The following is a 22553-nucleotide window of genomic DNA, read 5'->3' on the forward strand; positions in this document are numbered from 1 at the left end:
TGGTCCGAATGGCCTGTTCTGTACTGTACATTCTATATAACTACGGATGGAGAATGAGGATAATATGGCGGAGTGAGAAGCGCTGTCTGAATACCTGATAAGTAACACTTGCTGTGTCTCATTGCACAGGTACATTGCCATCATCCACCCCTTGAAGCCCAGGCTGTCCTCCAGCTCAACTAAGATCGTGATTGGTGTTATCTGGCTCCTGGCCCTGGCTCTGGCATTCCCACAGTGTTTCTATGCCTGTATTGTGCAATTTGACAGCAGAGTGATCTGTACAGTGGACTGGCCCGGGGATGTCGGAGGACAACATCAACTGACGTAAGAACCTGTTTATCAATTCCCTCCAGTCGCAGTGCTGCTGTTACAGCCAACGCTAATTATGGCCCATTTGCAAATGTGAACTATTTTCCAAAAATAAATTTCATAGCTTCAGGGAAAAAAACAACAATTGTCACAAATCTGGTGAAATGTGGCTCTTGCACAACTGATACTACCTGGTGCAAAATCTTGAGCTACTATAATTAAAATTTGTGTGAAAATGTCTGTGCTGTAGTTCATTGGAAGAAGCCATCAGGATAGGATATACTTGAACCTTCATTATGTTTGGTAGTTGGCAATTCTGGTTAAAACGAGGTTCTTGTGATTTGAAAACTGTGAGGCAGAGTGACCAGGGCAATGAGAAGGAGAATGGAGTTGCTTTTCCTGTGGTCATAAAGGTTTAGTTATCCTGATTGGTGGATTCCCTGAAGTCCAGGCTGTCATTGTTGATACCTCTACAGCCCTACATGCTCTGTGACCAGTAGTGCCCCCTACTTGAAGCACAAGGGCTTTAATTCCATTAGTGTTCAGCTTGTTTGTGACCATCTGTAGCTGACACTGCAGGTCAAAGCCCAATTCCCAGGAAGCACTCAGCACTTCCAATTCTTTGCCAGGTCTGAGGAATCCTTCAGCAAAACCCAGCCAAAGTTTGCCAGATCAACGTGGTGAATGGCATTCACCATGGCATGGCAATTCAGAGAGACATCCATGTGACCATCTCCAACAAGAGATAGCCTAACCATCTCCACTTGACATTGAATGGCATTATCATCGCCGAATCCCCCACCATCAACATCCTGGGGGGGTCACCATTGACAAGAAACTTAACTGGACAACCATATAAATACTGTGGTTGCAAGAGCAGATCAGAGGCAGCTAGTGGCTCACCTCCTGGCTCCCCAAAGCTTTTTCACCACCTACAAGGTACACTGATGGAATACTCTCCACTTGCCTGGTTGAGTGCAGCTCCAACAACACTCAATTAGCTCAACACCATCCAGGACAAAGCAGCCCGCTTGATCAGCAGCTCATCCACTCCCTCCGCCACTGGTGCACTGTGGCTCCACCACTGGTGCACTTGTACCATCTACAAAATGCATTGCAGCAAATCGGCAAGGCTTCTTCAACAGCACCTCCCAAACCTGTGACCTCTACCATCTAGAAGGACATGGGCAGCAGGTGCATGGGAACACCACCATCTTCACGTTCCCCTCCAAAGTCACACACAATCCTGACTTCAACTAGAATCCACAGATAGTCTATATTTAACTGGTAGTAATAGGTGTAATGCCCTGATATCCTACCTATAACTAGCAATAATCCTATTACATGCTGATACTCGCCCTGAAACTATAACCAGAATTCCCCTGCACTGCACAAGGTGTGATCAGGCTCCCCAGTCACTGCCACTTTTAACAGGCCCGATCTCGCTCCCTAGCTCCTTGGTCTCTGGTTTGGGCTCAGGTTCTGTGTGAAGGTGACAATTCTGAACTGGGAGCCTCAGTAAGGGGTAAGCCATTTAGGACCGAGATGAGGAGAAACTTCTTCACTCAGAGAATTGTAAACCTGTGGAATGCTCTATCACAGAAAGTTGTGGAGGCCAGTTCATTAAATATATTCAACAGGGAGTTAGATGTGGCCCTTACGGCTAAAGGGATCAAGGGGTACGGCGAGAAAGCAGGAATGGGGTACTGAAGTTGCATGATCAGCCATGATCATATTGAATAGTGGTGCAGGCTCGAAGTGCCGAATGGCCTACTCCTGCACCTATTTTCCATGTTTCTTTGTTTCTATGTTTCTATGTCAGAGCTGATCTGTACTTGGAATTCATACGTCAAAACCAGCTGGCACAGACTGACTTAGCCAAACTGAGAGATCGCACAAAGGTCAGTGGGCTCAGTGTTTGGGGCTCTTCTCACAGGGCACATCCTAAACTCAGCTCAGCACCAACATTTCTAAAGCACTCCCTGGGCTCAAACTCAATAAAGGAACATTCATAGACTGATAGAAATTACAGCACAGGAGGAGGCCATTCAGCCCTGGTGCCTGTGTTGACACTGGTGATCTCTCCTGTAACCCTATTCCCCCAGATGCTCTTATATTTCTCCTTTTCAGATATTTATCCCCTTCCCTTTTAAATGATGTTCTAGTTTCTGCCTTAATAGCCACTTGTGGTGAAGCATTGCATGGTCTAATAACCCTTGGTTTAAGAATCTTGCTGCTTCCTTCCCCTTTGTTTCTTCCATTGAGAAACCTCGGTCTCCATCCCCTTGTTCCCCATTCACCCACCAGTGGAAACAATTTTTCACTATTTACCTACAATAAAGATCTCTCTCTCAGAGACTCTCCCACTCATCACATTGTTGCTGTTCCAGACTCTGCAGAAATTGCTGGGCCCCACACCCATCCCATTCCCTAATCTTCCTCTTCCCACCTCCCCGAACTTGTGCCCCATTCCCCCCGACCTGAAATATCCCTCTCTTTTCTCCCCTGCCGTACTCCCCGACTCCCTAATTCCCAGTCTCCCTCTCTCACTCCGTAATCCGAGCCCTAATCCCAGCTGACCCACAGTCGCCATTTCTGACGAAAGGTCATCGACCTGAAACGTTAACTCTGTTTCTCTCTCCACAGATGCTACCTGACCCGCTGAGATTTCCAGCATTTTCTGTTTTTATTTCAGATTCCAGCATCCGCAGTATTTTGTTTTTATATTCGTGTTTAATTCACTGCCATTTCTTGTCTCGGGATGTCCACCTTGAAAAAGTTCTGCTCTTCCCTCAAACGGGATTTCCATTTGTCTCTTTTACCTTGTTCATCTTCATTGCTTTCTGTTTCCCTTCTCGTGTTTGATCACAGACCTTCCCTTTTGTTCTTTCTTCCCCTCCCCCTTTCAGTGCCCCTGAACTTCCGTAAGAATCTGTTACATTTTGAACTTTTGCCAGTTCTGACGAAGGGTCATCGACCTGAAACGTTAACTCTGTTTCTCTCCACAAATGCTGCCTGATTTCCACAGAAATTTCCAGCATTTTCTGTTTTTATTTTCTCCCTCTCTCCTACGCTCGATTCCCAATCTCTTGTCCACCATTCCCGAGTCCCCATCTCTCACCATTCACCAGTCCCTCTTTCGCTATACCTGCCCCATTCCCCAGTCTCTCTCTCTAACCTCCATCTTCTTCTCTCCCCTGACCCTGACCCCCAGTCCGCTGTTACTCTCCCACAAATTCCAATCCCCAACTGCAGTTCCCAGTCGCCTACAATCTCTTGCACTCATAGTCCCTGTTCACCCTAGCCCCAAACATCTCCCAACTCCAGCTCTCTCTCTCTCACACCCCAGACTCTCGAAGAGGGGACCTGGCTCTCTGTGGAGATGGGTGACATCACAGGGTGGGGGTGGATGCTGCTTCTGTGGTAAGAAGGTTCAAGCATGAAGTTCTCTGGGAGTGGTAGTAGCAGTATTGCTGATATGGCAATATTATAAAGTGCCATGGATCAGAAGTTGCATCCCTGGGTATTTCCAAAGATCACCAGCTGATTTACCCACTGGATTCTCTCTCTCTCTCTGATTCTCTCTCTTTCTGATGGTGCATTGAACGCATAGGGCTGGATTTTGGGCTTTTTGGATTTCAGTGTGTTAATCGCGGCGGGACGTTAAAGTTAGCATCTGAAAATAGTTTGCGCCTCCGACTGCAAGTTTCGGCGAAAATGTAAGTTGGCGTTAAGTCAGGCGTTACACAACGGACTTTGTGCGCCCAAGCCGAAACTTGCAGCGGTAAAGACATTTCATTGTTGTTTAGTGCCCTGCAAAATGTTGTATATTGCATGGTTTTATTTTGGTGGGAGTGTTTTTGTGACTTTGTTGCAGTAAAATTTCTGACTCATCATCTGTCATTGGTGCCTTGTGCTTCATTCCAGTGTTCACCGGAGATGGGCCTTTATGGGGACACAAAGCGTGTCCAGTATTAGCCCCATCCCTCAGTTTCCTACATTTAGGAGAGCCAGTCCATTACGAGCTGGCGACATGCGAGTGTTGTTCTGGCAGCATCTCCATGCTGCCTCCCCTGTGGATGAGGTGGCTATCCACTGGGGGCCTCACCAGGCTCCTCTTCATCGTCCTCCTCCTCCTCCTGAGGTGGGCATACAATCCCCACTGGCAATGTCTGGCCCCTCATGATGGCCAAGCTGTGCAACATGCAGCACACCACAATGAATTCAGAAACCTGTTGAGGGGAGTATTGAAGGCTGCCTCCAGAGCGGTGCAGGCATCGGTCTGCCTGTAGGAGATGACATATCTTTGTCAACATTTCCTTTTGGAAACGCAGCTTTCTCACACATTGCTCCTCAGAGAGCCGGAGGTCTGAGCATTGGTACCTATAAACCCGTGGGGGATAAGCCCTCCTCCCAGGACGTCTTTGGCCTCTCATCATCCATGAGCCAACATGGCCAAGAGTCCTTCTTCTAGCTTGACATTGCCTGGCAATAGCATGGAGCATGATACGCTGGCAAACTCGTAATGCCCCATTAAATTTTCTCACTGAAGTTGTAAGGGCACTGTAATGGCAGATAAAAGTGAAGTTTGCAAGTTGGAGCTTCACAAAGTGTTATGTGCGCAACTGTTGTTGTCCAAGTGACCAGCGATGTAGGATCCTCATCGCTCCATTTAAAAATGCTGCCAATACCACCTGCCGCACCCTGAGACCACCTGGTTTTTTCAGGCATTTCCTGGGGCGGGCGTTAAATGAGGCGTTAAGGCCGAATGTTCCATCCGGGACGCTAGCGCAGCGTTGCACGACGATTGACATCATCATCATGCTAAAAACGGAGGGCGGGGCGATAAGTTTTTGCGGCGGCCCCATCCAATAGCCAAATCTTCCGCCCAGGCGGTAAATCTTGGACGCCCAGTATAACGCCCAAAAACAGCATTTTCGGGGTGCTACCCGGGACGCAAATGAGCCGAAAGTTCAGCCAAGCTGTAGCCATGTGTTTGTACCTTGACATCATTGTGTGGACCAAACATGTCTTGTTCACCCGCTCAGAGGTTAGAGCCACATGTGAGACTTCACTGTTGTGCTCTGCACTGCCAGCCATGCTGCTCTGGCTGTACTCATTTCAGGGTAGCCCTCTTGTTCAATTGAACCAAGCTCTGCTGCATGACTTTAGGTGGAGGACCCTCAGCGCCTGGTTGTTGAATGGGACTGATCTGCCCCCAAACATTTTTCATCCAGTCCACATATCGCTTTAATGGTGGACAGCAGCCCTTTAAGGACTGCTGTGCAGGCAATGTCGTAGCTTGACCTCAGCATACTCTCAGCGCAGCACACACTAAGCATTGGGAGTGTCATCAAAATACATGAATGAACTGACGTTGCATTATAGGGTAAGGGCAACCAATTGCCTCAGTGTGTGAACAGCCACTGATGGGCTGGTCCTGGAGTTATCCATTCCAGGATGTTCTTCCTGTTCTATCACCAATAGATGCTACTCATAGGGGCCAATAATGCAATGGTGGACTGAAGTGCATGGGACACCCTCTCCCAGAACACCAGTTATAGTGGATGGAGGACTAAAACAAACCCAAGGCAACGAGAACAGATGGGCTGAAAGCCTGCACTCAGCCTGTGAGCTAGGCTCACCAGGCTCCCGAGTTGCCCCATAATGTATGCTGCCCCCACCAGGAGAGTGCCCAGCTCACAATGGGCAGCCAGCTGACCTTCATTGGGGCTGGCACCCCACAATACAGCCTGACACTCCCGGTGCATCAGTAGATTATGTAAGTGGGCGCAGGGCTTTTTCTGGCTGTCTGGTGTTCAGACTGCATTATCAGCCGCAAAGTGTTCCTGTCCTATCACAGCATAACGCTTATTCATGGGAGCTGATAATGTGAGCTGTGTGCAGTGCTTATCAGGCTGTCTGCACACCATGGCAGAACCAACCTTGCCAGATAACACAAGGTCAGCTAACTTGAAAACTTTCACAGCATGCTTATAATCTCTTACATTAGGCCATGTGTCCAAGTCACAGAGCTGCAGGTACTGGGCAATCAGATTGAGACAGGGCTTCAACACCCTCATTGCTGTTCTGAGGTCAATTCCCTTACAGGTCACTGAACATGCTGAGTGAATGGAGTAGGGGAAAAGCAAGAGTTGGCACTGGGTTAATGGTTGAGGCAGAAACTGCCAACATTTAAGATTACATAGGATAGGTGGTTGAAAGAATATTGGAACAGAGTAGGAAATGTGATTAGGACTAATTGCTTATGTCGAGGGCAAACACTGACACAGACTGCTTGGGCTGAATGGCCTGTTTCCGTGTTGTAACTTCTAGGTATTTCTAGATGATGCAGCTGTCTCTTGGTAATGGCACAACCCTATCTCCCTGCCTCTTTCTTAAATAAATACAGGGCAATGGCACATTTATTGGCCTCGGCAGCCACTTCATCAGCAACTGTGATGCTTTCACTTGCAGATAATCTTTGACATCCATCCCTTGGGGCAACCACTGGACCGAGCAGTCAGCCATCTCACTTTTTCCTCCTACTGGAATGGTGAAGAAGCACAAGTTTAGGGAGAATTGGTGAATCCCATATACTGATTCAATGCAGCCTGCAAAGCCAGAAAAAGAGGACCAACAAGTTCAAAAAAAACTGGCACAATCCCAAAGTCTGATGGCTCAAAAATGTGCCACCATTGTTTGCTGGTACCCAGCAGGTGAAGGGTTGGATTTCCGGAAACTGAGAGAGGCCACTGCTGGTGAGCCTCCTCTGGACAGGTAGAGTGAGACACGTACATGCATTAACTGCATCATAGAGCACTCCATGGGCATGTTGCCTCTGATACAGAGACCAACCCCAGATGGTGGCCGCAGTATAGACCACAGTGTCTCTATGATCATTGTGGTTATTTACACTCTCTATAACAGGTACTCAACTGCAACAAAAGCCCTACAAGGGGCAAGTGGGAGACAAGGTGAGGAGTCTAAGAAATCGAGCACACAGCAGCACGTGTTCCCTCAGCAGCTGGAACAGTTTGTCACCAGACAGTTATGAGATACTTCCTGCTAAAGCCAGCGAGCATCAGTCTTCCCTCCATTCTTCCATTCCTGTTCCCTCACAATCACAACATTCCCATGAGCATGTACATGTGACAGTTCCCACATACAGTAAATGGAAGCAGCGATCCAGGCTATTAGTCCTGCGAGAAAATGAAGAGGAGAGGGAGGGAAAGGGAAGGGGGAGGACACAGGGAAAAATAACAAATAATAATGTCCTATTCAGCCCGAGAAGGATCTGTGGCATCCCCCATTGAGGCCAATGAGCAGGGGGAGCCTCTGGGGTCCTACTACAGGCATGGGCTACTTGCCTTCAATATTAAAATGAGCTCATCCCTGGGATTTTGGAATGGGGTCAATGTCTTTCACAATCAGGGGCTAGAATTCCAGCTCCATTACAATTGCGAAGGTGGAGCAGGGCTTCAGGAATTTCGGCTGCTAACTATTAAAGACAACAATGTCAGTTGGTGTATATGTGATTGAACTGTGTGTCCTGACAGATCTCCTGTTCTCAGACCCTTTCAGGTGGTGGGGGAGAAATTGAGGCTGCGTTCATGTGTGCTCATGTACAACTTGGGCCGAGTGCAGGGAAAGCTGCATATGGATGAGTAGTAGGCACATGTGCAATTGACTGTTCTGCATTGGTGGAAATTGCTGAAATGTTTGCACTGCTACATCTTTTGTCTGATGATTGATTCTGCTCTCTTGTGCTCAGCTCCGCCTCTTGCTCCGCTTCTTCACCTAGCTCCACTTTCATTCATCCCCTTTGCAGGGGCAAGTTGTGGAGGACACAGCAGTCAACAATAATCCTGCAGCCATTGATTGAGCTATATGGTTGGGCTGATTGGCCAGGGCACTAGAATCACTGCTTGATGATATGGATGATGTGTGCCACTTTGAACCTGATGGTTGTGTGGGCCATAATGTCCCTATACTGCAATCAACATGGCGGAGCAGGCTTGAGGGGCCAAATGACCTACTGATGTTACGACTCCCAGCCTTGGCGTCTTCGGCCTTCAAGCACAGCTGGCAAGGTTGACTGCTGCAGAATGAAGGATTCATGCTAGGAAATATGTGTACCTGCAATGATTGTGTTGCTGTGGTTGCAGATCACCTGTATGTTTGATAGAATGGTGGCTCTTCCTATTCATCAGGTATACTTCATGCTAGAGGCAGGTTCAGCCCCCTTAGTGCGGTCAGTGATTGCAGGAATCCAGTCATGATGATGGAATGACTGAGGGGCCACTTCTCACTGGTGACTACTTTCTAGGGAAAACAAGATAAAATCCCCAGCCCAGGCAATCAATGTGTCATTACTACTTGATCCAATAGTGGACTGAAGGTTGGAAATGTGTCAGAGATCTCACTGGAAGGAGGCTGTTCTCTCAGCAACTCTTACTCTGCTATCTTCACCTCGTTGGATAAAGAAGGTGTGAGAAATTTCCTACAGCCTTCCGGCCTTTTATCTTCAGATTTTAAAAATGTTTGTGCCAATTGTGGTGAGGCACAATGATACAGAGAACCCATTGTTCGCATTCACTGCTCACAAAATGGGTACAGCGCAGCCAGCTGCACAGTAAAGCTCCCTCTACACTGTCCCCATCAAACACTCCCAGGGCAGAGACAGCATGGGTTAGATACAGAGTAAAGCTCCCTCTACACTGTCCCATCAAAAACTCCCAGAGCAGGTACAGCATGGGTTAGAACATAAGAACATAAGAATTAGGAGCAAGAGTAGGTCATTTGGCCCCTCAAGCCTGCTCCGCCATTCAATGAGATCATGGCTGATCTTCTACCTCAACTCCACTTTCCTGCACTAACCCCATATCCCATGACTCCCTTAATATCCAAAAATCTATTGATCTCTGTCTTGAATATACTGAGCCTCCACAGCCCTCTGGGTGTAGAGAATTCCAAAAATTCACCGTGCTCTGAGTAAAGAAGTTTCTCCTCATCTCAGTCCTAAATGGCCAACCCCTTATTCTGAGACTGTAATCCCTGGTTCCAGACTCCTCAGCCAGAGGAAACATCCTCCATGCATCTACCCTGTTATGCCCTGTAAGAATTTTGTATGTTTCAATGAGATCACCTCTCATTGTTCTAAACTCTAGAGAATATAGGCCGAGTCAACGCGATCTCTCCTCATAGGACAATCCCCCCATCCCAGCAATCAGTCTGCTTAACCTTTGTTGCACTCCCTCAATGGCAAGTTTATCCTTCCTTAGGTAAGGAGACCAAAACTGTACACAGTACTCTAGGTGCGGTTTCACCAGGGCCCTATATAATTGCAGCAAGACGGCTTTACTCTTATACTCAAATCCTCTTGTAATAAAGGCCAACATTCCATTTGCTTTCTTAATTGCTTGCTGTACCTGCATGTTAACTTTCAATGATTCGGTACAAGGTCACCTAAATCCCTCTGAACACCAACATTTTGCAATCTCTCACCATTTAAAAAATACTCTGCTTTTCTATTTTTCATACCAAAGTGGATAATTTCACATTTCTCCACATTATATTCCATTTGCCATGTTCTTGCCCACTCACTTATCCTGTCTATATCCCCTTGAAGTCTCTTTGTATCCTCCTCACAACTTACATTCCCACCTAACTTTGTAACATCAGCAAATCTGGATGTGTTACATTTGGTCCCCTCATCCAAATCATTGATAAAATGTGAATAGCTGGGGCCCAAGCACGATCCTTGTGGCACCCCACTAGTTACAGCCTGCCAACCTGAAAATTACCCGTTTATTCCCACTCTCTGTTTTCTGTCCGTTAACCGATCCTCAATCCATGCTAGTATATTACCCCCAAACCAATGAGCTCTAATTTTGTTAGGTACAGAGTAAAGCTCCCTCTACACTGTCCCATCAAACATTCCCAGGGCAGGGACAGCATGGGTTAGATACAGAGTAAAGCTCCCTCTACACTGCCCCATCAAACTCTTCCAGGGCAGATATAGAATAAAGCTTCCTCTACACTAAATGAATATACCACACAAAGTCTGTTGAAAGTCAAAGAATCGTTTATTTACTTGCAAGGGAGTGGTGGGTATCCCAGTTAGCCCTTGCTAATCCCTCCGTCCCGTTCTCAAAGAATCGTTCTTGGTCTATGACAGTTATACAAAAAGCAAGTAGATGTATACATTCATTTATATGACCTTTTTCAGTCAAATATACAGATATATGACTTGTTTTGATCAATTCATACAGTTTGGACTTTTGGCGACTTTCTTTGTTTCTAGCATATAATGTACATTCTTTATTCTAAGAAATGGCCGAGCTAGGCATCCTGTTATTCAACACCTGGACTAACCACAAGAACTGAATATAGAATTGATAACGCGTTTTGCCATGGCAAATTTTCTAAAACTACTAATGCAGGCTGCTGGCTACAGATACAAAGCAGACCCAATTCATATTTCAATTCCCCCTTTTGGTCCTTGACTATCCAGCTCAAGGTAACCAACCCGTCTAAATTCTACACTGCCTTAGGGCCCCTGCCCCGGTTGCGGTGATCAGCCGCTAGGTTTGGGGGGCCTAATGCATATGGAGTTATATGGCTCCCTCATCTAAACTCTGTCTCAGTAGGTTACTCTGCTCCTTTACTATAGCTTTAGCCTTGCGTTTATTCCTACGTTTAGAACAAGCTGCACATGTCATCACAAGCAGGTTAATGTCAATACCAATTGTAGCGCTACCAGTATATGAGAGATGATGTGAATCCAAGGGTGGATACTTATATTTAAGCCTCAATTCTAGACTTGTTCATACCACGGGGTCTTACGGAAGTCATGCTCGATCTCCTTCCCTAATTCCCGTAACTCCTGCTTTAGGATGTGGTATCGTTTCATGTTCTTTTTTTGGGGATCCTTTATCTCCTTCACGTCCTCTGGGAGATGGGGTGGGGGTGCTGTGAGGTGTTCCTCATACAGCCTCAGATCTGCCCTTAATTCGTCCATTAGAGTGATAGTTCTCCGTGCATGAATGTAGGCAATTTGTGTGTGTCCTATTGTTACAGGTAGGCTGGGGGTGAAGCAGAAGTTGGGGTTAGTAATGTTACATTCTAATCCGCCTTAATCGTAGGTCCACTGGTTTGTGATCACACAGTATTCACCCCTACCGCGGTAGGCAGAGTGTGTGGGTTTAGCCTCCACTGAACTTATTTCCAGTACACATCCAACCATCTGGTTGAACCCGTGCCCATCTTTACTACCTTGTCCTACCGGATGTGGGCAAATTGTCAGGCTACCCACCCTATGGCAACCCGTCAATGAGACCCCTCTCATAGTTCCGTTTCTTTTGATTGCGTATTGATCCATTGGGTATACCGTAGGTAGTTCTTTCCCCTGATTAACCCTATATTCTCCACCTCGTACTGTGAGTACGGCCCAGTTTTTCCTGCTTGGATGGGAATCATGAGAACCATCCCCCCCAGAGATGAGTGTGAGTCCACACACCCACCCGTGACTGGGTACACCCAGGTCATCCCCTTCAAGGTGCATGCATCCAGGGTGCCCGGATATTGTGCTAAGTGGAAGAGGAGGGTACTGTTGATCCAGTCTGGGACTTTTCCTTCCTGGATTTGTTCCAGGTTATGGCGGATCTGTCCTATCGTCCAACTTCCATAAGCATGACATGAATTCCGCTTCACCCCATTACTTGCGTCCTCATACTCTCGGTTAATCAGGCGGTTGACGGTGGTCGCATGGCCTTCCATCACCGTGATCCCTTTTAGTAACTGTGCGACAATCTGTTGGCCCAGTCCAGTTGCTGTAACAGGATTCACATGGTTTCCCTTAGCCTCCCGGACCTTTCATGCACAGTTTGTATGTAAGGGCGTTTACCAATGATGTTCCTGTGTTCACCCTGGTTGTAAGGATCGTTAATAAATCCCCACTTTTGGCGGTAAAAATTTGCATGACCCCTGAAGTGGGAGGCCCCTGAGGCGTTCCCTGACTTCTTTAACATTCGGATATACAGTGCCCTCACCTTGGTTTCACATCTCTCTGGTAGGCCTAGGTTGGTTAGGTTTACAATCACAGGGAGTATCTCATGGTTTACGTTATCTACAGTTGGACTCCCTCTGTTCGCAGGACTATCCCACTAGGGGGGTCCTGTTGTAAGGATCGGGCATTCCAACGGTTTTGGTGGTGTAGGCGAGGCGGGCCACTCGCCTGCCCATCTCACCTGTAGGGACATGACCCGTCTTTATAAACGCAATTGTAATACCTGGGTAGGAATGTTCGTTCTGCCCTGACGCATACTGTGATGCCATCAGGCTTATGATCTCCAACATGTGAATCTATGTCATAGTATGCTTCTAACGTCTTCATATAAGATTCCTCAAAGTCCTTATGGTCGTAATGATGGTCGCGATAATAGTTACGATTGCGAAAGGGTGTTCATATAGAGACACTAGCAAGGTTGCAGGATATACTTGCCGTTCGGTGGGATATCATGGAGATTCCTAACATCTCCGGTTGGACCCCTTTGCACCCTCGGATGGTGACACCTGGTGGCAGACCAAAGCCCACCGGACTTCCGTCTGACCGAAAGATCCCTGATATTTGGATTCCATCCCCCACAATTATTCGTCTGAATTCGGGATCCCTTGGGTCTTCCTCGTGGTGTTGATCCGTTGTCTGGATCATCCATAGCATTATCAGAATTATCATCCGCCAGGCCATCCTGTAAAAAACGGTGGATGCCCTTGGGCTATCCAGTACATATCAGTGTAACTTTTCAGTTGGGATCAATGTTTCCAGTGACTAATGCCCTTCATATTTACGCAAGCGCATGTGTCGCCGCTTATTAGTACCTCATGTGGGCCGGACCATCGCGGGGCAAATCTCATTCAGCCCAGTAAACCTTTTACCATTACCTTCTCTCCTCCCTGTGGCACGTCTGTCGGTAATTCTAAATCCTCATCTTGGTCCCTACCTGCATGCTGTTTCCTGACTTCCTGTCTCATGCCTTTTGACTGTTTGCTCAGTTCCGTTACATATCTATGAATGTGGTCCCTTGTACTGCAGTTCAAAACTGACATCTAACCTGGCCCCCCACCTCCCACTCCTGAGATTTAATCGAGGCCACATGTAGTCGGTTACGGTGATGTGCCCTCCTGATCCCTCAGGCACAATCCACTAACCCCTTTAAACAACATTGTTTCTTCCCGATGGTCACTTACTTAAAACAAAAGAAACAGAGAATCTCTGGTGATTCTGCTTAAGAGCCCGAGGGGTTAATTTGAAATATGATCCTAAAATTCCTTTTACCCCAGGAGCAAATATTCTCTTCAAATTAAGAAAATCTCCAATATTCAAAAGATATCGCCCACTGAATTAAAACAGACTTCACAGCTGCCTGTGAAAGAGTTAACTTCCTTTGTGTTGAAAGCTGACAAACACAGACACCATCAATCAATGTCAACTTTCGTCCCACAGCTTGCAGCGTTTCCAGTTTAACCTCTATGCTTTTACACTAGGTTAATTAACCTCAGTAATTCCAATCTTAAACTTCCCAATGCCACTTGGAAAAGGGGTGAGGAGCCACAATCATACAAAGGAATATGCCTTCCCAAAAACTTTAAATACCAAAGAAAAACACTAGAACAGTAAAGAAAAACATAATCTTCCCTTTTCTCCTTTTTATTGAGTCATAACTATCCATTATTCCTTAAACCAGTTTCAATTTCTGATCCCCGTACACTCCAAGTGCACCTCCAATTACCTTTTAAATGTGGTGAGGGTTTCTGCCTCTATCACTCTTTCAGGCAGTGAGTTCCAGACCCCCACCACCCTCTGGGTGAAGAGATCTTCTCTAAACCTCACCCCCCCCCACTTCTATATCGTTGTACTGATGAGTGCTGTCACCATCACACCTACTGTTGGATTATTTTGTCGCTTTCTCAGTCAATAGTCTAGTCCGTCTACTTGATTCACAATATGCGCGAGTCACTAAAATGAGGGCTTTCTCCTCTTTCTGTTTCTTTTCCGACTCCCACCACTTCCTTTGTGCCACGGGTGGGTTGTCTGGTTTCCAATTTTGTTTAATCATTATTTCAATTAGTTTTCGATTTTTATCTGCTAGGTACCGTGCCAGAGACCCCTCTGGTCCCAACTCGAGTTTCTCACTTCCCATGACTATATGTTGTCAGCGGTACGTCCCTTAATTACTTGCCCTGAGTGAGACCAATACTTGCAACCCTCGTGGTTGTCAGCGGTACATCTCTCAATTCTTTTAGTTCCTCTATTTTTGGCTTGTTCAATTCTACGTATTTCAGAAATTGTCTTGTTATGATTATGCCAGCTTTAGTTGCCCTTTTACGTTTTTCCTTATCCCACCATATCCTTTGAATAAGGGCCGCTTGTGACGGATCCCATCCGTCCTTTATCATTTTGTCTATCAGTCCCTGGCAGTCATCGGTGTAAAATCTGGTTAGAGACCCTTCGAGTCCCCAATTCAAATCTTCCCGGCTAGTCATTTCGTATAATGACAATACCAATGTCGAGTCAACGTCTGTATACTCAGCCTCTCACAGCGTTCTTTCGTTCCCGACTCAGGCGCCCTGAATAGACCGACCCTCGGACGTCTGCTCTGTTAGGCTTCGGCAGCGTCTCGGTCACGTATATACTCTACCAGATATATATATATATTCTTATCTATCTTCCAACTTGCCGACAATATCGCAACAACAATTTTTAGTCCAATTACTTTAACTAAAAATTTATGACGTCTTACTTCTACTACGAGTCTTTATTCTTTCATAGACTTCTCCAAATTCGGATTCTCTGGTCGACCCGACACGTCCCATTACCAATTACATGAGATTTTTAGAGTGGTAATTTAAAATACTCACTCCGTGATGATCGGTCAACGGTCGTCTGTTTGCCATCCAAGGAATCCTGTTCGTGACGCCATTTGATGTAGTGTACTAAATGAATATACCACACGAAGTCTATTGAAAGTCAAAGAATCGTTTATTTACTTGCAAGGGAGCGATGGGTATCCCACTTAGCCCTTGCTAAGCTCTCCGTCCCGTTCTCAAAGAATCGCTCTTGGTCTGTGATAGTTATACAAAAAGCAAGTAGGCGTATACATTCATTTACATGACCTTTTTCGGTCAAAGATACAGATGTATGACTTGTTTTGATCAATTTATACAGTTTGGACTTTTGGTGACTTTCTATGTTTCTAGCATATAGCGTACATCTTTTATTCTAAGAAATAGCCGAGCTAGGATTCCGTAATTCAACAACTGGCCTAACCACAAGAACTGAATATAGAATTGATGACGCGTTTTGCCATGGCCAATTTTCTAAAACTACTAATGCAGGCTGCTAGCTACAGATACAAAGCAGGTCCAATTCTTATTTCAATACACTTCCAGGGCAGGTACAACATGGGTTAGATACAGAGTAAAGTGCCCTCTACACTACCCATCAAACACTCCCAGGACATGTACAGCACGGGTTTGATACAGAGTAAAGCTTGCTCTACATTGTCCCATCAAACATTCCCAGGGTGGGTACAGCACAGGTTAAATACAGAGTAAAGATCGCTTTATACTGTCCCATCAAACACTCCCAGGGCAGGTACAGCACAGGATAAATACAGAGTAAAGTTTGCTCTACATTGTCCCATCAAACACTCCCAGAAAGGAATCTTTCATCCCATCGGCTTGAGTTGGATGTAAATCCAGGTCCCCAATCTACTCTCCTGTATAGCGCTGTGCCTATTTTATAAAGTGTTGTGTGCCACAGGTGTACTGCCTTTTCTGGATGAAATGTCGTTCACTTCTACTCGAAGATGTTACTGCTATCCCCTCCCACCATTCCTCCCCCCACCCCCCAAACCCCCGTTGTGACAACCACGTTTTTTCTTCAACGATTCCAAGGGTTATGTTTCCATCCCTGTATCAGGAAGATTATTCCATACATCGATCACTCTTTTTTAATTGAATCATAGAAGTTTATGGCACAGAAGAAGACTATTCGGCTGACAAGGAGCTATCCAGTCTAATCCCACTTTCCAGCTCTTGGTCCATAGCCTTGCAGGCACTTCAAGTGCACATCCAAGTACTTTTTAAATGTGATGTGTGTTTCTGCCTCTACCACCCTTTCAGGCCCCTGGTACCTTCTGGGAAAAAAGATTTCTCCTCAACTCCCCTCTAATCCTTCTACCAATTATTTAAAATTTATGCCCCTTGGTTATTGACGTCTCCGCTAACATAGAAACATAGAAAATAGGTGCAGGAGCAGGCCATTCAGCCCTTCGAACCTGCACCACCATTCAATATGATCATGGCTGATCATTCAACCTCAGTATCCCACCCCAGCCTTCTCTCCATACCCCTTGACCTCTTTAGCCGTAAGGGCCACATCTAACTCTCTTTTGGATATGTCCAACCAACTGGACTCAACAACTTTCTGCGGAAGAGAATTTCACAGGTTCACCACTCTCTGGGTGAAAAAGTTTCTCCTCAACTCGGTTCTATATGGCTTACCCCTTATCCTTAGACTGTGACCCATGGTTCTGGACTTCCCCAACATCGGGAACATTCTTCCTGCATCTAACCTGTCCAGTCCCGTCAGAATTTTATGCATTTCTATGAGATTCCCCCCTCATTCTTCTAAATTCCAGTGAGTATAAGCTGAGCCGATCCAGTTTTTCCTCATATGTCAGTCCTGCCATCCCGGGAATCAGTCTGGTGAACCTTCGCTGCTCTCCCTCAATAGCAAGCTCGTCCTTCCTCAGATTAGGAGAGCAAAACTGAACACAATATTCCAGGTGAGGCCTCACCAAGGCCCTGTACAGCTGCAGCAAGACCTCCCTGCTCCTATACTCAAATCCCCTAGCTATGAAGGCCAACATGCCATTTGCCTTCTTCACCGCCTGCTGTACCTGCATGCCTACCTTCAATGACTGATGTACCATGACTCCCAGGTCTCATTGCACCTCACGTTTTACTAAATCTGTCACCATTCAGATAATAATCTGCCTTCCTGTTTTTGACCCGAAGTGGATAACCTCACATTTATCCACGGTATACTGCATCTGCAATGCATTTGCCCACTCACCTAACCTGTCCAAGTCACCCTGCAGCCTCTTAGCATCCTCCTCACAGTTCACACCGCCACCCAGCTTAGTGTCATCTGCAAACATAGAGCTATTACACTCAATTCCTTCATCTAAATCATTGATGTATATTGTAAATAGCTGGGGTCCCAGCACTGAGCCCTGTGGCACCCCACTAATCACTGCCTGCCATTCTGAAAAGGACCCATTTATCCCGACTCTCTGCTTCCTGTCTGCCAACTAGTTCTCTATTCACGTCAATACATTACCCCCAATACCATGTGCTTTAATTTTGCACATTAATCTCTTGTGTGGGATCTTGTCAAAAGCCTTTTGAAAGTCCAAATACACCACATCCACTGGTTCTCCCTTGTCCACTCTACTAGTTACATCTTCAAAAATTTGTCAAGCATGATTTCCCTTTCATAAATCCATGCTGACTTGGACCGATCCTGTCACTGTTTCCAAATGCGCTGCTATTTCATCTTTAATAATTGATTCCAACATTTTCCCCACTAGTGATGTCAGGCTGACCAGTCTATAATTCGCCATTTTCTCTCTCCTTCCTTTTTTAAAAAGTGGTGTTACATTAGCTACCCTCCAGTCCATAGGAACTGATCTAGAGTCGATAGACTGTTAGAAAATGATCACCAATGCATCCACTATTTCTAGGGCCACTTCCTTAAGTACTCTGGGATGCAGACTATCAGGCCCTGGGGATTTGTTGGCCTTCAGTCCCATCAATTTCCCTTACACAGTTTCCTGACGAATAAGGATTTCCTTCAGTTCCTCCTTCTCGCGAGACCCTTAGTCCCCTAGTATTTCCGGAAGGTTATTTGTGTCTTCCTTCATGAAGACAGAACCAAAGTATTTGTTCAATTGGTCTGCCATTTCTTTGTTCCCCATTATAAATTCACCTGATTCTGATTGCAAGGGACCTATGTTTGTCTTCACTAATCTTTTTCTCTACACATATCTATAGAAGCTTTTGCAGTCAGTTTTTATATTCCCAGCAAGCTTACTCTCATACTCTATTTTCCCCTTCCTAATTAAGCCCTTTGTCCTCCTGTGCTGAATTCTAAATTTCTCCCAGTCCTCAGGTTTGCTGCTTTTTCTGGTCAATTTATATACCTCTTCCTTGGATTTAACACTATCCCTAATTTCCCTTGTTAGCCACGGTTGAGCCACCTTCCCCGTTTTATTTTTACTCCAGACAGGGATGTATAATTGTTGAAGTTCATCCATGTGATCTTTAAATGTTTGCCATTGCCTATCCAGCGGCAACCTTTTAAGTATCATTCGGCAGTCTATTCTAGCCAATTCACGTCTCATACCATCGAAGTTACCTTTCCTTAAGTTCAGGACTCTAGTCTCTGAATTAACTGTGTCACTCTCCACCTGAATAAAGAATTCTACCATATTATGGTCACTCTTCCCCAAGGGGCCTCACACAACAAGATTGCTAATTAGTTCTTTCTTGGTACACATCACCCAGTCTAGGATGGCCAGCTCTCTAGTTGGTTCCTCGACATATTGGTCTAGAAAACCATCCCTAATACACTCCAGGAAATCCTTCTCCACCGTACCAGTTTGGTCAACCCAATCTATATGTAGATTAAAATCGCCCAAGATAACTGCTGTATCTTTATTGCACGCATCCCTAATTTCTTGTTTGATGCTGTCCCCAACCTCACTACTACTGGTTGGTGGTCTGTACACAACTCCCACTAACGTTTTCTGTTCTTTGCTATTCCGCAGCTCCACCCATATAGATTCCACATCATCCAGGCTGATGTCCTTCCTTACTATTGCGTTAATTTCCTCTTTAACCAGCAACGCTACCCCACCTCCTTTTCCTCTCTGTCTATCCTTCCTGAATGTTGAATATCCCTGGATGTTGAGTTCCCAGCCTTGGTCACCCTGGAGCCATGTCTCCGTAATCCCAATTATATCATATTCATTAATAGCTGCCTGCGCAGTTAATTCATCCATCTTATCCTCGCATTGAGGCACAGAGCCTTTAGGCTTGTCTTTTTAACACACTTTGTCCCTTTATACTTTTGCCGTAATGTGGCCTTTTTGAATTTTGCCTTGGGTTTCTCTGCCCTCCACTTTTATTTTTCTTCTTTCTATCTTTTGCTTTTGCCCACATTTTACTTCCCTCTGTCTGCCTGCATATGTTCCCATCCCCCTGCCATATTAGTTTAACCCTTCCCCAACCGAGATGATCGACAAGGGAGCGAAAAGCCCCAGATCATCTCACCTTGTAAATAAGTGTACTGTTGACTTCACAGGGGAAGTGATGTTATGTATTTAACCCCTTGTAACCTGTATTACACTACCACCAGAGATCCTACCTGTTGGAGTCCGAAGGGATCCCAGCATCCCTTGGGAGCAAGCTATATAAGCAGGCCACCCACGAGGTACCTGCATTCTGGAGTCTTATTAAAGGAGCTAAGGTCACACTTGCTCATTGTACACAGTACTCAGTTTCATCCTTTATTATGAGTGTACCACCCCCGAGTCTCCCTCTCTTTCCTCACCCCCCCAGTCTCCCTCTCTCTCCTCACCCCCCCCAGTCTCCCTCTCTTTCCCCCCACCCCCGTCTCGCTCTCTCCCCTTCCCCCCGTCTCTCTCTCTCTCACCTTCCCCCCAAGTCTCTCTCTCTTCCCCCCCATTCTCTCTTTCTCCCCCGCAATCTCTCTCTCTTCCTACCCCCACAGTCCCTATCTCGCTCTCCACCCCACCCCCCGAGTCTTTCTCTCGCTCTCCAACCCCCCCGTCTCTCTCTCTCTTCCCCCCCCCACACAGTCTCTCTCTTTCTCCACCCCATATCTTTCTCTCCCCCTCCCCCCGTCTCTTTCTCTCTCCCCCCCACCCCCTGTCTCGCTCTCTCCCCCTTCCCCCCGTTTCTCTCTCTCCCCCCCATCTCTCTCTCTCTCTCCCCCTCCCCCCGTCTCTCTCTCTTTCCCCCCTCCCCCATCTCTCTCCCTTTCCCCCCACCCCCCAGTCTCTCTCTCTTTCTCCCCCCCTCCCCCCCACTCTCTCTTCCACCTCCGATATTTTTCTCTGTTTCAGAAGGCCACGGAAATGCTTGTGTAAATAATCACAGCGATATTCTCGGCAAAAGTTCTGAACATAACCCAAAAGCACTTCTGGATTCCTCATTTTTCGCACTGCACATTCATGACCGGATCTAGCGTACATGTGCAACAGGGGGGGGGGGGGGGGGGTGGGGGGTGGAGTCCAAGGTGCGCATGCACAGACAGACATAAAAAAGTTGTTGCAAATAATTACTCAGGAATAAACTAAGAAATAGGATCAGTAGGCCATACGGCACCTCGAGCCTGCTCTGCCATTTAATGCGATCATGGCTGATCCATTCATGGACTCAGCTCCACTTCCCTGCCGGCTCCCCGTAACCCCTTATCCCCTTATTGGTTTAGAAACTGTCTATCTCTGTCTTAAATTTATTCAATGTCCCAGCTTCCACAGCTCTCTGAGGCAGCGAATTCCACAGATTTACAACCCTCTGAGAGAAGAAATTCTCCCTCATCTCAGTTTTAAATGGGCGATCCTTATTCTAAGATCATGCCCTCTAGTTCCAGTTTCGCCTATCAGTGGAAACATCCTCTCTGCATCCACCTTGTCAAGCTCCCTCATAATCTTATATGTTTCGATAAGATCACCTCTCATTCTTCTGAATTCCAATGAGTAGATGCCCAACCTACTCAACCTTTCCGAATAAGTCAACCCCCTCATCCCCAGAATCAACCTAGTGAACCTTCTCTGAACTGCCTCCAAAGCAAGTATATAATTTCTTAAATATGGAAACCAAAGCTGTATGCAGTATTCCAGGTGTGGCCTCACCAATACCCTGTATAACTGTAGCAAGACTTCTCTGCTTTTATACTCCATCCCCTTTGAAATAAAGGCCAAGATCCATTTGCCTTCCTGGTCACTTGCTGTATCTGCATACTAACCTTTTGTGTTTCATGCACCAGGACCCCCAGGTCCCACTGTACTGCAGCACTTTGCAATCTTTCTCCATTTAAATAATAATTTGCTCTTTGATTTTTTTCTGCCAAAGTGCATGACCTCACACTTTCCAACATTATACTCCATCCGCCAAATTTTTGCCCACTCACTTAGCCTGTCAGTGTCCTTTTGCAGATTTTTTGTGTCCTCCTCACACATTGCTTTTCTTCCCATCTTTGTATCGTCAGCAAACTTGGCTACATTACACTCGGTCCTTTCTTCCAAGTCGTTAATTTAGATTGTAATTTGTTGGGGTTCCAGTATTGATCCCTGCAGCACTCCACTAGTTACTGATTGCCAACCCGAGAATGAACCATTTAGCCCGACTCTCTGTTTTCTGTTAGTTAGCCAATCTTTTATCCATGCTAATATATTAACACCAACCCCGTGAACTTTTATCTTGTGCAGTAACCTTTTATGTGGCACCTTGTCAAATGCCTTCTGGAAGTCCAAATACACCACATCCATTGGTTCCCCTTTATCCACCCTGTTTGTTACATCCTCATAGAATTCCATCAAATTTGTCAATCATGACTTCCCCTTCATAAATCCATGCTGACTCTGCCTGACCGACTTATGCTTTTCCAAATGTCCTGCTACTGTTTCCTTAATAATGGACTCCAACATTTTCCCAACCACAGATGTTAGGCTAACTGGTCTATAGTTTCCTGCTTTTTGTCTGCCTCCTTTTTTTAAATAGAGGTGTTACATTTGCAGTTTTCCATCTGCTGGGACCTCCCCAGAATCCAGGGAATTTTGGTAAATTACAACCAGTGCATCCACAATCCCTGCCGCTACTTCTCTTAAGACCCTAGGATGCAAGCCATCAGGTCCAGGGGATTTATCCACCTTTAGTCCCATTATCTTACTGAGTACCACCTCCTTAGAGATTGTGATTGTGTTAAGTTCCTCCCCCGCTATAGCCCCTTGACTATCCACTGTTGGGATATTGTTTGTGTCCTCTACTGTAAAGACTGATCCAAAATATTTGTTCAGAATTTCTGCCATCTCCATGTTCCCCATTACTAATTCCCCGGTCTCGTCCTCTAAGGGACCAACATTTAC

The 22553-nt window shown here is 46.1% G+C and overlaps 1 protein-coding gene across 1 annotated transcript in view; it reads left to right on the forward strand.

Annotated features, from left to right (window-relative positions):
* tacr2 (tachykinin receptor 2) overlaps positions 1-22553 on the forward strand; it is a 163328-nt gene that overhangs the window by 29676 nt on the left and 111099 nt on the right. The window contains exon 2 of the mRNA XM_070876300.1: positions 130-324. Coding sequence (XP_070732401.1) covers positions 130-324 — 195 coding nt within the window. The remainder of the gene's footprint in view (positions 1-129; positions 325-22553) is intronic.

Source organism: Pristiophorus japonicus, chromosome 3 (assembly GCF_044704955.1).
Source record: "Pristiophorus japonicus isolate sPriJap1 chromosome 3, sPriJap1.hap1, whole genome shotgun sequence".
Lineage (NCBI taxonomy): Eukaryota > Metazoa > Chordata > Chondrichthyes > Pristiophoridae > Pristiophorus > Pristiophorus japonicus.